We start from the raw sequence: 16,708 nt of genomic DNA on the forward strand, positions 1-16,708 counted from the left end.
TAATACATATTTTTCAAACATTTATTTTATCATAATTACAGCATACAATCCGTCTATTATCTCTATAGTAGTCTAGTATTTCTATAGTACTTTTTAACTAAATACATATGATTTTTTACACGGCGCCTACTTATGGCAGTAAGCAATTTTAGTTTTATGGGACACTTTATTCGTTTTTATAATAAACTTCCATGTAATACGAGGGCGGCACTTAAAATTTCGGGAATCAAGGAAGTGACACAACATTACTATTTAAAAATGTATTTATTGCTTTTCGAAGTTTTCTCCGCGAAATTTGACACATTTTTCCATTTGATGGAACCAATCATTGAAGCAACCATTCCATTCGGAAGTTGGGGTCTCCAAAATGGCCGTTTTGTAGGCGTCCACAGCTTCTTCAGGTGATGAAAATCTCTGACCACGCAATTTATTCTTTATTTTAGAGAAAGTATAGAAATCGTTAGGGCTTAGGTCGGGGCTGTACGGCGGATGGTCTAATAATTCTATGTTTTCTTGCTCTAAAAACTCTTTTGTTCTGTGCGCGGTGTGCGAATTGTCGTGATGGAGGATGATGCGGCGGTTGAAGTTCTCTTTACGGAGTTCAGAAACGACCTGTGGCAAACAAATGCTAGTATACCATTCTGCATTAACCGTACTTTGTCTCTCAAGAGGTATAGTCAACATGGCTGGTTTTGGAGACAAATGTGGCCACCATTTTTTTTGCAACACTCTGTGAACGAACAATTTTTGTTGGCTTTAACTCATTTTCGAACACCCAAACTCGTGACTGGTTTTTTGCTTCGGGTTCGTACGCGTATATTCAGGATTCGTCACCTGATACGATGTTGTATACAGCATTTGAGGATCCTGCGTGGAATCTTTCGAGAGTTCTGACGCACCAAGTAACGCGAGCCGCTTTTTGCTCTTTACAGAGCAAATGCGAAAATGGGAAAACAACTCTTTTACACCTAATTGTTCATGCAAGATTATTTGTATTTGACTCATACCAATGTCTAAAGTTGCCTGAATTTCGCGGTATGTCACATGTCGATCTTCCTCAATCAGCTTACGCACAGCATCAACGTTTTCTTTGGTGACTGCAGTTTTTGGACAACCTTGACGGGGATCATCACTGAGTTTGACACGTCCACGTTGAATTTCAGCAAACAGCAAGCGATAAATTGTGGTTTTGGTTGGTATTTCATCACCAAATGCAGAAATCATCCGGTCAACACACACTGTTTTTGTGTTAAACCACTTCGAAAGTCATAATAAATCATCGCTCTAGAATTTTCTCGAGTCAATTCCATTTTCTCAACGACTAAACAAGTTTGACAAGACCTTGTGACAAGACCGAGAATCTTTTTTTAAATAAATAAATGGTATTCGATTTTTAAAACCAAGGAGTCTTCAATTAATACGTGTAGACCATTATTCAAAAAGCACCGTCTGTTAACGCTTACTGGTCTATATATATTAGAAATTTGTATGTTCATTAAAAAACATGGTGAACTTTTTAAACCAGCAATGGACTATTCCATTTTATTATTAAGAGATCCAACTCGCCTTCTGATGCCATACTGTAGAACAGCGCTTCATCAAAATAACGCAAATGTTATGTGTATTAGGGTATTTAACCACCTTCCAAAGAATATTAGAGAGATGCCTTAAACATTAATGCATAAAAAATTAAAATTATGGCTAATAGATAAATGCTTTTATAGTTTAAAAGAATTCTTTAGCCAAAAATAATAGTATTCAAATGTAATTTTTGAGAGGTACCTACAAACTAATGTTTATTTTATATTATATCATTGAATTAAAGCTACGTAATGTGTATTAAGAACGTATAAGTATAAGTATAAATTAAATATGATATTCCAATATTGACAATCAAATATTTGTATGCCGATATATTGGCGAATTGTGCTGTACACCAATTAATTGTTAACAACTATGTTACCACGATTCATACAAATAAATCATTTCATTTCATTTCATTAAAAAGATATTAATATGACAGGAACAGTGGAAATATTCCATTCCCGATACTTTTAGTGCAGCTTATCTATTCGATAATTATTAATCATTATTATTATTAAAACTGTTATAAAGCAAAATTGTGTAGCAGCTTAGCCTGGGATTAAAATATCGAAATAGTATTTAAGAACAACATTAACATTTCAACAATTTCACAACAAATTCATTTTTATGGATATCAACCATTTTTGACTTGATTTGATAAACTTTGTGTCTATATTTCCGAAAAGGTTGGACCGATGTTGACGAAATGCTTACCAGCAAATATCTATATTAAATATCTCTATTAGGAATTATATTAATCTAGACTACTTTATTTTTTAACCTACTTCAAAAAAGGAGGAGGTTCTCAGTTCGTCGGTATTTTTTTTTTACGTTTGTTACCTCAGAACTTTCGAGTGGGTGAAATGATTTTGATAAATTTTCCATTGCATTCCGCAACCGCGCGTTTTGTTCGAAATTTCTTGCCTCGCACAGCCACCTTGTGGAATCAACTACCGGCAGTGGTCTTCCCGAACAGATACGACTTAGGGACCTTCAAGAAAAAAGCATACTCCCACCTTAAAGGCCGGCAACGCATTTCTTGACACACCTGTTGTTGCGGATGTCCATGGGCGGTTGCCTCACCTCTCCCCATCCCGTGAGCTTCTTGCCCATTTGCCCCCTCTCATATAAAAAAAAATTTATGTGGTACCTTTTTCGAATAACACGCGACAACCGATTTCGATGCAAATTTTACCCCCATTTAAATAAAAACCTGTGAAATTTTTAATGATATCTGATTCATAGATCATAGATAGATTATCACGAAAACGAACTCAACTCGGGAAAATACACGGGCGGCAGCGCTTTATAGAAACAACTACGTAAAAAATCTCTTTTAGTACAAGTTCTACTAGTCCTACTAATATTATAAATGCGAAAGTTTGTTAGTAAGAACTACGAAATAGATTTTGATGATACTCGTACTGTACAATAATAAAGCTTACACATCAGAATAACACATGGGCGATAATTTATAAAGATTTATAGTGAATTATCTAAAATATAACGATAAGTGACAAGTAAGTAGGAAGAAAATCTGCCAACTACGAGCTATGAGATTTATTCGTATACGAGAATAATGTATAATAGAAATGATTATCTTAAATAGTCACACAGAAAAGCCCGCGACAGCATATTCATATATTTAATTATTATCGCCAAAATAGTGAACCATTCATACAATACAAACTGATAATTTTAAAAAAATCCAATTGATCTTTTTATAAAAATAAAAAACTTTTATCGTATCTGGTATTTAAAGCAGATATTGTTTGCTTTTAACACTATATTATTTGGACAAATATTTGAATAGTTATCACGATGACGATAAACAACCAAGTGCGCGATACTATAGTCCGGTGCGGCGGCGGGCAAACACCTGAATATAATATTTAAGTCTTAATTATTAAAAAAAGGTGACAAGAAGGTCTCAAGAAGGCCATAACCGGAGATAGACAGAATATTGGGAACGGCCGTTACAGTAAGGGTGCGATCTGTGCCAGAATTTGAAACTGTCTATAATCAAATTTCAATGTGCTTACGTTCATTGCTGCATTGCAAAATTATGTAGATCTATACATATTACGACAAATTACTTGATGTAGTTGAGATTTTATAAAATCAAAAAAATTTTTTTACATAGAACAACCGACTTCAAAAAAAACTATTCCACCTTTTAACCTTGGCTGACACCGACTCCAAAAATAACAATAATAGTGACTTTAATTAGATTGTATAATAAAAACCGCGATTATTTTTAGACTTTTTAGTGCCTTCTAAAACCTTCTTTACATCTTTTGTTTTGGGAAGTTTTTTTGGAGTCTATTGTTTTATTTTTTTTGTTAAAATTTATTTAAGGCTTGATTTTAATAGACATTCGATATAGAGGAGGATGAAAAAATTTATTTCAAATAATGTTTATGAAACGATCAACTTTGAGAACACCTGGAATTCAAAATTTCAGGTCCAAAGTCCAGGAGAGTGCGGAACACCTTACTTTAATCACGGCCCTTAAAGATTGTTTGATACCACCAAATTGATTTATGTATTTTATTGAAGTAATAGTAATATTTGTTCTTTATTTATTAGTAAGTTATTTATTATAAGCATCAATAGTTCCAAAAGAGATATGGGATCATTTTATTCTTTCACTAGGACTCCGTACGACTCCGCTACTGGGTACGGGACTAGTTACTTTAACTATAAATAATTCAGTTTAACTAAAGTCACATACAACACTTATTATTAATACACATCCCTACCCGCGGGATATATATAATGAAAGATTTTCGTCGACATAGAAATATTTTATACGAGAGTTCGGTGCAAACTTTAATGAAATCAGAGCTTGTGTTAAAGTTTAATTAATATCAGAACGCTTGTAGCACGAGAATTGATTGTAGCAGACTGTGTGTGTACCGACTGTGAGAGGATAAGGGCGCCGACACACGAGCGACAGTGTTTGTATTGTGAGAGGATAAAGGTGCGTCCGCACGAGCGACGGTGTTTATATTATAAGAGGATAAGTGTGCGCTCAGTCGTCCATACCCGCGATAATGTTTGTATTATGAGAGTCTAAGGGTGCGTACACACGAGCGACAGTGTTTGTATTATAAGGGAATATGTGTGCATCAAGACGTCCACACCAGCTTATAATAGAATGAAGGTGAATAATATATGTATAGTTATAAACAGATAAATTCAAACACGCTATACAAAGATTTACAAAAAAGGTGCGCGGGAACGTAACAGATCTTGCCGTACGCCATATTGAGTGGATAATAACAGGTCAAATCAATTGTCAACTAATTAAAAATAAAAAGTAGAAAAATGCATAGATAGTCAGTTATTAAAAGTATTATATTATAGGTACAATTGAGTACTAATGCGCTGGTGTAGGATGCAACTTGCGTCCACACTCTGGCTCCTTCTCATGTCCAAGTTACGTCAGTTGGTGCTGGGGCTGCTGCTTCGACTGTCGAAAACAGCAAGCGTCCCAATCTTGGTCTCAGTGAGTCATGCATTTTTGTACGGTTTGGTGTTGAGATACTTGGCCCGTGGGGCCCAGAGGCGCAGAAAACGTCCAAAGTATTATCTTCGCGCCTCAATAAGGCTACTGGAAACCCAAGCGCTGGCAACTATTTCGTTCAACGGATCTGCCTAGCTATCTCGGCTAGCTAGGAAATGCTGCCAGTATTCTTGGTACGCTTCCACGTAATGATAGTTTTAATTTTATGTAGTCATAGTATTGTAAATATAGTTTTAATAAATTGAGTACTAATAATAATATCACAGTATATTGTTTCAGATGTGGAGCTGGTGTTCAGAGATAGATGGGGAGGGCTCACTCTCTTCAACGTCAAGAACTTCACCACCAGAATACTCATGAACAACTCTACTTTTGTAAGTCATTTTAATATCTTTTTCTACTATTTTTATGGTCACTTCTAAGACCTATAACAAAAGGAACCGTGTTGTCTACGGCTGCTGTCAACAGGTCGCCTTAGTAGGTACCTACTGAAAATCAGTGTTGGAATTGGGGTGATCCTTATTTCAATTCCAAAAATACTTAGTGGGTGTCCTTTTCCTGACATCCTATTTTTGATTTGTTAATTTTACTATGTATATATAATTTTTGCGTTGTCATGAATAAATGCATACTTTACTTTTACTATACACTACTAATATGTTACGACTCCACCTTAACCATGACACATTAGATTGTTCACCAAGGAGAATTGTAGCGATTCATACTAAGGTGAAATTTCAAACACGAGGTGAAATCGAGCACCTCAAAACATCCGGCTATCTTCGCACTCCAAGCGGTACATAGTACTTTAAAAATGTCAAAACATAAGTTAAAAAACCTTTTTAAATGCATTTTTAAACAACTGTATTTCCCAGATATTAATTATCCATGATATTCACCTGAACTTTCCCCCCATCTATTTAAAATGTTGAAGAATTGTTGGGAGAGAGGTAACTTAGCTGAAACAGTTCTTTGGAACACTCCCCGTGATAAATGCGGTAGAAGACACACAATTAAGCGACGTCTCTACGCAACGCCAAGTGATTCAGCCGTTCACAGACCACTGGGTCCCCGACAATTTGAGCTACTCTATTGCATATATTGTATACGTTGCATGCAGTCAAATGGATCGAGTTGATACTGGGGTGCGCCAAACCAGAGATGACAGCAATATTCCGTATGTGGCCGGACCTGCGCTTTGTTGAGCGCTAGAATGTGGGCCGGTTTGAAGTATTGAAGTATTTTTTTAAGTATTGAGAGTTCGGGCAAAGATATAAAGTCTACTGAGAAATTTTTAAATTAAAGAACCATTTGGGAAGAAAGTTGGCTACCGGTATTATCTTTCTTGGCTTACATTATTTAACTGTATAAATTGATATACTTATAATTTGGTTCAGGATAATCCAATTGCATAGTAGTGGTTCCGATAAAAAAGTAGTCTCTAATAATTATTCATATTCTGTTGCAAAAGAAGTCTTATCTTTCAAGATATTGCATTTTACGTTTAGATCAATAATGTCAACAAGCCGTCGGTACTTCAGTGAAGACATAGCGATTATCTTTATGATAGAAGAGTTACGGCTCAAGATTATTAACTTGTTACATTCTTTGGCGTTAAAAAATAAACATTCAAATTTACTGATTGATTCAACTTTACTTATTAATGATACCACAGATTGGGAACGCAGCAACCGCCGTCAGGCTATTTAAATTATTTAATTAACATTAACGTTGTGCATTTTTTATATCTTGTAACGGTTAGGGAATAATTTCGCACGAATTGCTTTATTTATCAATATAACAGTACTAGCATATATGTAGTTAAATACAGTATTCATTTATTTCTCTATCGTACACAAAAACGCCATTTATATTACATAAAAAATTTAACAATTCAGAACTTACAATTATTTTACATTAAAAAGTTTATCTCTCAGAAAAATCAATAATTTTCATCCATAATTTCAACGACTGTCTTACGAATTTTAGAATTATAATTAAAGAATTTCGATCAGGCCACCTGTCCTGACGCATGTTTAAAATTTTATACGCATCCCAAGAAAAGTACTCAACGCCGCTCAAAAAGTTTTCATTTCAAAAAATAAGAAGCCCGTTGTTTGCAGGTGAGGAGGAACGTGGCGAGAGTCAACGGTTCTAAGTATTGCACCATCGACTCTTATAAGCTTGTGTTTATTGGTGTGGTGTTTAAGATGTTAAATATCACACGAATAGGCAACGTTTGAACCACCATGGAATTATATTATGTATTTTGGATTATATCGTCAGTTATTGTATCAAACTAATTCCCTAACTTAACCCCTCGCGATCCGATCCGTCTAAGCTTCAAATCTGTTGATTACCGAGCGATTTTGGAGCGAAACTTTTACGCGCGCTAAAGTGTATCTATGCGTATTATCTTACGTGTAGCAAAATAATGCTTATAGTTAGGATAAATTTAATTATCATTTATATCGTCAGTTTTCGTATCGAACCTAATCCCCTAACTTAAACAATGGCCTGAAAGGGTTTTCCTCGGCCATCCCACGTCCCCGCGTCGTAACTACTTCACTAGTTCTACAAACTCGACAACGACATAGTTTTCTATTTCACTTTAACTTTGTACAACTCGTGTTACAAAGCGCTTCGTCTAAATTGTTCACGAAACTCACTTCAATGCCTTCTGACAGCTCCGAGTTGGCGCGAAATAATAACTCCAGTTTAAGCGAAAATAAATAAAAAATGAATACAATAAATTGCGAGTTTCCGTTTTTGTTCGCAGCTGTTCGAAGTTGCCGCTAGGGTTGTCGAGACTGTGATTTTATTTGAAAGTTGTTGAGAGCTCTGGTCACTCTATTCTTCTTCCTAGTTGGATTACTCTTGATAGAGCAGTCGTGGTCACGTCGAACAACGAACGATTGTACGCCAGTTATCCCTGGCTGTTGCTTCTGGCACATGTGTTGAGGGGAGTGTTGGTTAGGCCTATGATCTGGTCTGTACACTGCATAGGGGAGGGTCCTCTTGACCTACTGCCGTTGACCCTTCTTGAACAACTAGTCTCTCTATGGCATGCTCCCCACGTCGCGTGATATGTTCAAAGTATCTGAGGATACCCGCTCTGACTATAGATGAAAGCCTTTCTTTGACCTTGAGTTCTACAAGAATCGAGACGTTTGTGCGGGTTTGTGTCCAAGATGCTCGTAGCATTCGTCTCCAACACCACATATCTGGTGCGCCAATCCTTTGTCTCTCTCGTTCTTTGACTGTCCATGTTTTGGCACCATATTTAGTAGTATGGGAAACACTAGAGATCTCACTAACTGGACGATGATATTGCTTTGGTGATATTCCTCTTCCGCCATATTCTCGTCAACTTCTGCATTGCAGAGGTACACGAGAACAGATCCTAATTTTGAGACAAATAATAGGGAAAGCAAAGGAATTCAACAGACCAACATTCATATGTGGTAACCGTATGGATAGTGATAATAAGGTCAACAACAACAACACCAGAAGTGAACATAAGATTGATAGAGATTACAACGCTTCTTATAACTTCTTTTTAGCATCCGAAAAAGTACAACTCGTCTACCATCCTGCACATAGCCCCGACCTAGCATTCTGTGATTTCTGTATTTTCCCCAAAATCAAAGATTTGATGAGAGGTTTCACTTTTACTAATTCCGAAGAGGCAGTGATAGCGTTCAATCAGCACGTAGAAAACATGCCTGTTAAAAAATGGTGGATGAAAAAATGTTTAAAATGTAAAGGAGAGTATTTTAAAAAGCAATAAACATAATATTTTGGTTATAACATGTTGTTTTTTTAAGTTAGGCAAAACTTTTAGTGTGACCTACGTAAATATTATTTAATTACCTAGTTCTACACAGTGCCAATCCAATAGTGTGTTCAATAGTTAAGTTTACTGTATCCTATCTGGACTTTCACTTTAGGTTCTTTTTTACACGATGACGGCTTCCTCGTTGTCTTATATTCTCGTTTTAAGCATGCACATATTGTTGTAAATATTTATATTGATTATCTGTTTTGTTCTAACTTGGCTGTATGGTATTTTGTTTCCTCGCGAAGGATCAAATTTGTTATTAGCCAGGAAAAATGCCTAACAGCTGTGATTCATATTTATTTCCTAGATATAATCTGTCTGATGTCAGATTCGGTTTTTTAAAGGTTTATTGATGTCAAAGGGGATTCCATGAGTCATCACTTGAAGGTAATGTGTTCCTTAAGGAGTTTCTTAAGGAATACATTAAATCGTCCTAATGCATATAAATAGTTTCATAAAAGCAGCAGGTCCAGGAAATATATTTTAATTATAACGGATGAGAAAAAGATGCATATATGTAAGGATAGCACGCATGCACCAAAAGACCTACATGAGACAACCCTATTGCCAGCTGACGGCTTATTGGCGCTATTTGTCTGGATACAGCGAGATGTAGAAAGGATTACTCTCGGATACAGATGTTCCAATAAAAAATGCTTTTATTCAATTTGGAAAAGCTTACTTTCTAGCTAATTCCTGATGGGATTGTTTCGAGCTTGAAAAAGTTTTGACAATCCAGCCAGCGCTTATAGGTCAGACACTTACTTTTTTCATTTAAAACTGTGATTGAATAATATCTTATATCATTATTAAAATAAACATTAACCCCCACCCTCTTATTGGATCGAGATCCTAAACAAGCGATCAGAGATTGATATTACGGTTTATTTCCAGGTTAATAAGTTAATGCTGGCCAATAAGTTGGTTGCTTCTGGGGTTCTTAAACTTAGTTTAGAGTTTCTTGTCTTAAATCCTCTGAACCAATCATTCCGTGCGCAGTTGTTGAAAGTCCAAGAATTTTATGAAAATAAATATTATTGCGGGAGAAGGGGAGAGATTACCCTGGATAAAGTCTCCTCCCGACGGCAGGGTAATGTCTCCCACCCCATGCCAAACTGTCCTTTAATACATTTAGCATCTTGTCCGTACAAGAGTGAATATTGATGATATTGCTAAACAATTATATAAAATATTATTATAATATCAGAAGAATGCATGCAATGAAGTAAAAAAAACGTTCAAAGATAAAATGTTTATAAAAGATGCAATACTTATAAAAATCCCAGAGATTACGATGCATTTTCCTTACTTATTTACTGTATTGGCAAAAAACAGAAAAAACAGAAACAAAAGATTATAAAATAAACATATTCAAGTTATAGCGAACTAAGATAATTACAATTGTTCCCTTGGAACGTCTCACTGAGAACAAAGATGTTGGAGATAAAAGCGACAACGTACAGTTTTCAATAAAAGTTAATTGCTATAAAGGTAAATAACACTTGGTAAAAGTAAACTACGTCATTGAAAAACTTGAATATACAAAGCAAAAACAATAAGTTTAGATTATTTAAGATTAGAACTGAATATTTTTTAAGTTTAGTTTTATAGGTAAAAAGGGAGCACGAAAACATGTCAATGTTATTCAACGTGAGATTATGTAGTGTACATATTCTGTGAAGTGGCGCACGTTTACCAATATTGGCCCAATTAGGTTGAATAAGTTTTGTAATCTAGTCGCTATAGCTGGTACACAGAAATTAATTTCACATAACATTTGGGATGACTTAATCTCGCCATTACAAATTTTATAGAACATTGCTGCGTCATTTAGCCGTCTTCGGTTACTCAAGGATAGGGTATTACGTTTTACTATCGCTTCATTGTAAGAGCAGCGGGGTATACGTAAACGGTAATTAAGGGTTCTCAGAAGTTTATTTGAACCATTTCTAATTTTTGAATGTAGAATGTATATCGGATTCACATATTCTAAATGCGATTTAACTAGACTATCAAAGAGATAGATAAATTTGTCTTTGCGCTTAAAGGATATAGTATTTCTTGGTATGAAACCTAGCAATTGGTACGCCTTATTAAGTACATTTTCCACATGCACATCAAGTGTAAGTTTTGCATCTAGATACACACCAAGGTCCCTGACAGTTTTTTCTGAGTTAAGAATGTGGTCACCTAGTTGAAAAATTATAGTTAATATATTTAATTTTCTTGTAAATTTTATAATACATTTGTTAAGGGCCGAGAAAGGTTTATAAATTTTACAATATTATTCAAATCTCATTAAATCAGACTGTATTAATTTTATATCATTTTGATCTCGAACACAGGAGTATATCTTTAAGTCATCCGCACATAAAAAGAAATTGCAATGTTTTAAACAAGATGAGATTTCATTTTCGAAGAGAACAAATAGTTTTGGTCCTAGTATAGATCCTTGATGGACGCCCGATGTGGAAACAACTCATTTTCTAATGTCATTGTGTGGGGATATCCTGAATTCGTTTCTTTAAGATAAGATGCATATTTCCAAAATTATTTTATTTTATTTTTCAAAGGATGATTCGACATTTTCAATATACTTCGTATAGCAATCGGAGAGTAGCAATTTAAAACGTTTGCGTAGAAGGGCAAACTCTTGGTAATCGTGTAGCGATTGGAAAACTTTCCATCTTGACCAAAGTTTTGATCTACGTCTCAATGTGCTGATCAAACTTCTTGAGAACCAGGCTGGAAACTTTGGCGATACATTTTTTTTAAGACGAAGAGTAAGCAGAAAACACGCAAACACGGTGTTTTTAGACAAGTTTTGTGGTGAAAATATAGCATTTCGAGCTATGAACATTACTTAATCCTGTTACACATATCCTTAAGTCTTGTTTGTAGGTTGCTAATGCTTGCTGTTGGTTATAGTTTACACTCCCGAGCCTTTTTAAACTACCACTTTTCTTTGCAGTTAAACAAGTTTTTTTGGCATGGCAGGTCGCATTTTTTTAGTACTACTCTCAGAAAAGTTATTCTTATAGCTTGTACTTTTTTGTGTAAGTACATTTATTCAGATTAGTAGTGAATAACGAGGATTGTAAACAAATAAACTGTTTTCCACTCAAGAATTTTGAAAATATTGGCTTTGTTACATAGATGGCAAGCCGTGAACTCATATCGCTCAAGGTCGCTAGCATTTAGTGTCGCCTTAAGTTGTACGTGACATTCAATTATGCTAATGATATTTTTAAAGAAATTATCAACTGCATCATCAGAAGCTAAAGACTAGTTCAGAAATCCAGTCAACACTAATTATTGCATCGTTAATAACATCATAGTTAGCTTTAAAGAAATTTCTGTTTAATTTAGGGTTGAGAGGCATAGAGGCTGTTTTCATTATTGAATTGACAAAATTTGTAATATCCTAATCCAAGGTAGCCAATTGTTTTCAACAGAGCTAGATGCACGTGAAGGTTGTAGTAAGTGTTTTGCAAGTGTGTTCCAAAGTCCACTGACAAGATGCAGTCTCCCATTTTTACCAGAATCTGATGCTATTTGCGTTGGTATAAACGTAACTGAAGAAGAACTGTGCAAGATACTAAACTACTACTACTTCAAAAAAACTATTCCAAAACAATAGATTTTATATGCACGAAGAAGTAAAAAGCAACACAAACTGTTCAGAATTATTGAGTACATGCTGTAACTGCCTATAAATATAATTATGTGTATCCCTAAGACTTGTTTAATGTTAATATATCACATGTAATTCTGTTGGTAGTAATAACTAAATAAATAAATAAATAAATTGAGTGCCCTATCGTTTAACGTACAATACAGAACACGTCATACGAAACTCCTGGTTGCAACACGTGCTAAAACGATTAAACTATAAAAACTCAATTATATGCTTAATTACGAGCCTGCCTAAAATTATCATATCGCGTCTATGGCAGAATCACGAAGTGACACAATTGTTATTAGTTACGACATTTATTCAAATTCAAATATTTTTATTCAAAATAAGATGTGACATCACTTATTGAAATTCAAAAACTACCACCCCTTCCAAAACGAATGCCTCAGACCTGAGAAGAATGGGCGCAACAAACTCAGCGGGCTTTTTTTTCATCAAAAAGTATGTTTACATAGTAATATTGTACAATTAAACTTATTATTTAATAGACTGAGGGTGGTCACTCGATTCCCAATCTGTGGTATGATTAAGAAAGGCATTTATGTTATAGTAACCTTTACCACACAAACGTTTTTTAACAATTCTTTTGAATACTTTTGTTTTGAACATTTTCTGGGATGTTGTTGTAAAAGCATATACATTGCCCCACAAACGACTTACTAACTCGACTTAGCCGAGTAGTAGGTATTTTTACAAAGCATCTATTATTTTGGTAAACTTTGTTGTGCCAAGACGTAACACAAGAATTGTAAACTTTAATCCTTTGTATGTAAAAGGGTCAGAACCAATTTGGTTCTGTCTTATCCATACCAACAACTTTTTTGTAAAAATAACACATGAAACCAGCTTACGATGCATATTTATGAAATGAAACATTCCAAATATTTGACGTAACATTCTGCGATCTGTATTCCTTCCTGTACAACAATCACGTGTAACTAGACACGTGGCTATAACGTGCGACAGGATTTCAAAATTTTCAGGCATTATGCAAATCCACGTGTATTCGTTCGTTCTTGAAATTGCATCTGGAAATTTCGTGTATCGTAAAAGTTTAGTGACTTATAAAATTTTATCTATAAATTTGAAATATAGGTACGACACAAACCAGTGGGAGGCTCCTTTGCACAGGATGCCGGCTAGATTATGGGTACAACAACGGCGCCTATTTCTGCCGTGAAGCAGTAATGTGTAAGTATTACTGTGTTTCGGTCTGAAGGGCGCCTCAGCTAGTGAAATTACTGGGCAAATGAGACTTGACATCTTATGTCTCAAGGTGACGAGTGAAGTTGTAGTGCCGCTCAGAATTTTTAAGGTTTTTCAATAATTTTGAGTGGCACTGCATTTTAATGGACAGGGCGTATCAATTACTATCAGCTTAACGTCCTGGTCGTCGTTTCGGTTATTTTCATTTAAAAAAAATAACGAAACGTACAACATTACGTTATTATTAATGCTATCACTGAGAATTACATATTATCTAATATAATTAAAAATATATTTTTTACAGAGAGAATTGAATGCAGTCGACTTTAAAGTGTCTGCAGACCTGAAGTTTGTGCTGATGATGTCTGATGTCAGAGCTGGGTGGAGACACAGCAGACTGGCGAGGTACCACGTGTACGATGTTATCAGCAGGTAAGTGTCAAACAGTATCTAATTGTGTACACTCAATTGTCTCAATGATACCATTGATACCAAACACGGACGAGAAAAAAAAGAAGGACTCCTATAAAAATAACCGAAGCACTAATCATATATATTGTTTATTTTATAGTTATGTAAAGAAATGCAGAGAAAAAAGAAAACAGCTAAATTTTCTTCAACCATTCGCCCATGTCGTAAGTTTCAGCTGAGATATAAGAATAACATCTAAGGTTGTACGTCACTCCAGTTTTTTCCAACAACTCTTTGTATTCACGAAAATGTGACTTTTTAAGATTTAAGTAAAAACTTTCTCGCTGAAAATGTGAAGAATTTTCAGCGTCCGATTAAAGGGCAATGACCTTTGGCCGTTGGGCTTTCTATGGTTAAATGGTTGTGAAAAATTTGTAAGAAGGTGGTTATATTTTAGAGTGAAAACTTCCTTAGGATCACTCAACTTTTGAATGGGTACTGCTTGTGTTACCAGGTCGACCGGTTATAGTTAATAATTCATTGTATTTGTTGGATGCGATTACTTATTCTGACAGTAATCACGACCATCATGTTTATGAGCATCCTCACACAAACAATGAGTACAAGCTCTAATGGTTGAGGCTGTTGTTACATCCAGGAACAGAATCCCCATCTCCCCGATTGAGGATGACCGCTCGGCGCCGCTGCTCCAGTACGCGGAGTGGGCACCGGCGGGAGCAGGTCTGGTGTTCGTGCACGACAATGATATCTACTACAAGCCCAGGGTTCTCAAGACGCTGGTCTGCAGGATCACCAGCAACGGTAAGAGTACTCCTCCACTTATCATTTCATTCTATTGTCTTAGGGTAACCAGCGAAGGGAGGTGTTGCCGATGTCCGCTAAGTTATAGATCGTTTTGAAGAGCGAATCGTCGCTGGTAACATAGTCATTATTTTTGGCAGATGATTTCACTTAACAAAGCATCGGATATCTGAATATATAAATGATAAGTCATCTTGAATGTGCAAATTGGAGTATTCTGCGCAGAGACAGAGACACGCCATGTGGAGGTGTGGCGTTTGCTGCCCGTTCCCCTGTCATATTGAGCAGATGCCATGAACCGGAGACCGACACCGGCGAGGATCTATGGGCATCATTTTCCTGGCATGGTCGTCGGTTCAACGTTTGTGTTGTATCATTAAACCTAATGCTAGAGACTGTGATTATATGGAGTGGTTTTGTAAGGTGGAGCATACAATGACTGTGTTAAGAGCACCAGTTTTAATATTAGGTGATCTTAATTTTAACAGTGCATCCGTAAATATTCATCATTATTATTTAAATTTTTATCATATTGGAATGTGTCTGAGAATAACATTATTAGGTATTAGGAGGTATGCTTGATGTAATTCTGGTTCGAGAGAGCGATGTGTGTGGAGAAGTGCGCGTTATAACTGCTGAAGTTCTAGTTCTCCCCGACGTGTATTATCCACCATTAGACATTGAAGTCAGGCTCGATACATGTCGCCGTTCAGATTTGCTTGAGCCATCTAATATAAATCCTTGCAAGGACTGGAATTTTGGTTGATGCGATTATGATATTTTTCTGCATTAATCGAAGCAAATTCTTGGTGTACAGTTCTGCAGGCCCATAGTGTAGGGATGCCACTGAAAACTTTTATAAATCAGTTTATAATATCTTTGACCAATGCATGCCTAGGAAACGACGTAAAGCATGCTATAGTAAACGTTACCCCGTTTGGTTTACGAGTGATATTATCCGAGACAATAGGTGTAAGATAAAGTTGCATAGATTATGGAAATATTTCAACTCACCAGAAATAAACAGAATATTCTCAGAACTTTGAGTAGATCTTAAAACCCTTATAGAGTCATCCTATTGCGACTATATGAAGTATATTGAAGATAACATCAAAGCCAATCCTCGCAGCTTCACGTTTCAAGCCTTCGTACCAAAGGTGGATTTGAACCTAGTGTGACTGTTGAGGGGCAAATTTTCTCAGGTGTTGCTGCTGCAAATGCTTTCAATAACATATTTTCAAGCACATATTTGCCAGATGTACCTATACTCGATATAGATGAAGCTTATAGTTTCGATGGGACGTATAACAGCGATTATGTAAACATCTTTCGTTGCCTGTTGATTTCATAGGCGGAAACAACAAGTTGAAGCGGAACGGTTCCGTAGGACCGGATTGTATTCCTCCTTTAGTTCTAAAGCTGGCAAAAAAGAACTTTTGTATGCCTCTTTGTTATATTTTCACTTGCCTTGGAATCGGGAGAATATCCGTCCCAATGGAAGCTGTCGATAGTTACTCCAATACCAAAATCTCTGATAAATCGAAAGTTGAAGAATACCGTCCTATTGCAGTGTTGTCATCGCCTGCAAAGGTATTTGAAAGCATTATTCACGAGTACA

The 16,708-nt window shown here is 35.8% G+C and overlaps 1 protein-coding gene across 1 annotated transcript in view; it reads left to right on the top strand.

Moving 5' to 3' along the window:
• The window catches only part of LOC126967404 (dipeptidyl aminopeptidase-like protein 6), a 133,642-nt gene that overhangs the window by 112,532 nt on the left and 4,402 nt on the right, over positions 1 to 16,708 (top strand). Inside the window, exons 4-6 of the mRNA XM_050811852.1 lie at positions 5,393 to 5,487; positions 14,162 to 14,289; positions 14,927 to 15,090. Coding sequence (XP_050667809.1) covers positions 5,393 to 5,487; positions 14,162 to 14,289; positions 14,927 to 15,090 — 387 coding nt within the window. The remainder of the gene's footprint in view (positions 1 to 5,392; positions 5,488 to 14,161; positions 14,290 to 14,926; positions 15,091 to 16,708) is intronic.

This window comes from Leptidea sinapis, chromosome 13 (genome assembly GCF_905404315.1).
Source record: "Leptidea sinapis chromosome 13, ilLepSina1.1, whole genome shotgun sequence".
Lineage (NCBI taxonomy): Eukaryota > Metazoa > Arthropoda > Insecta > Lepidoptera > Pieridae > Leptidea > Leptidea sinapis.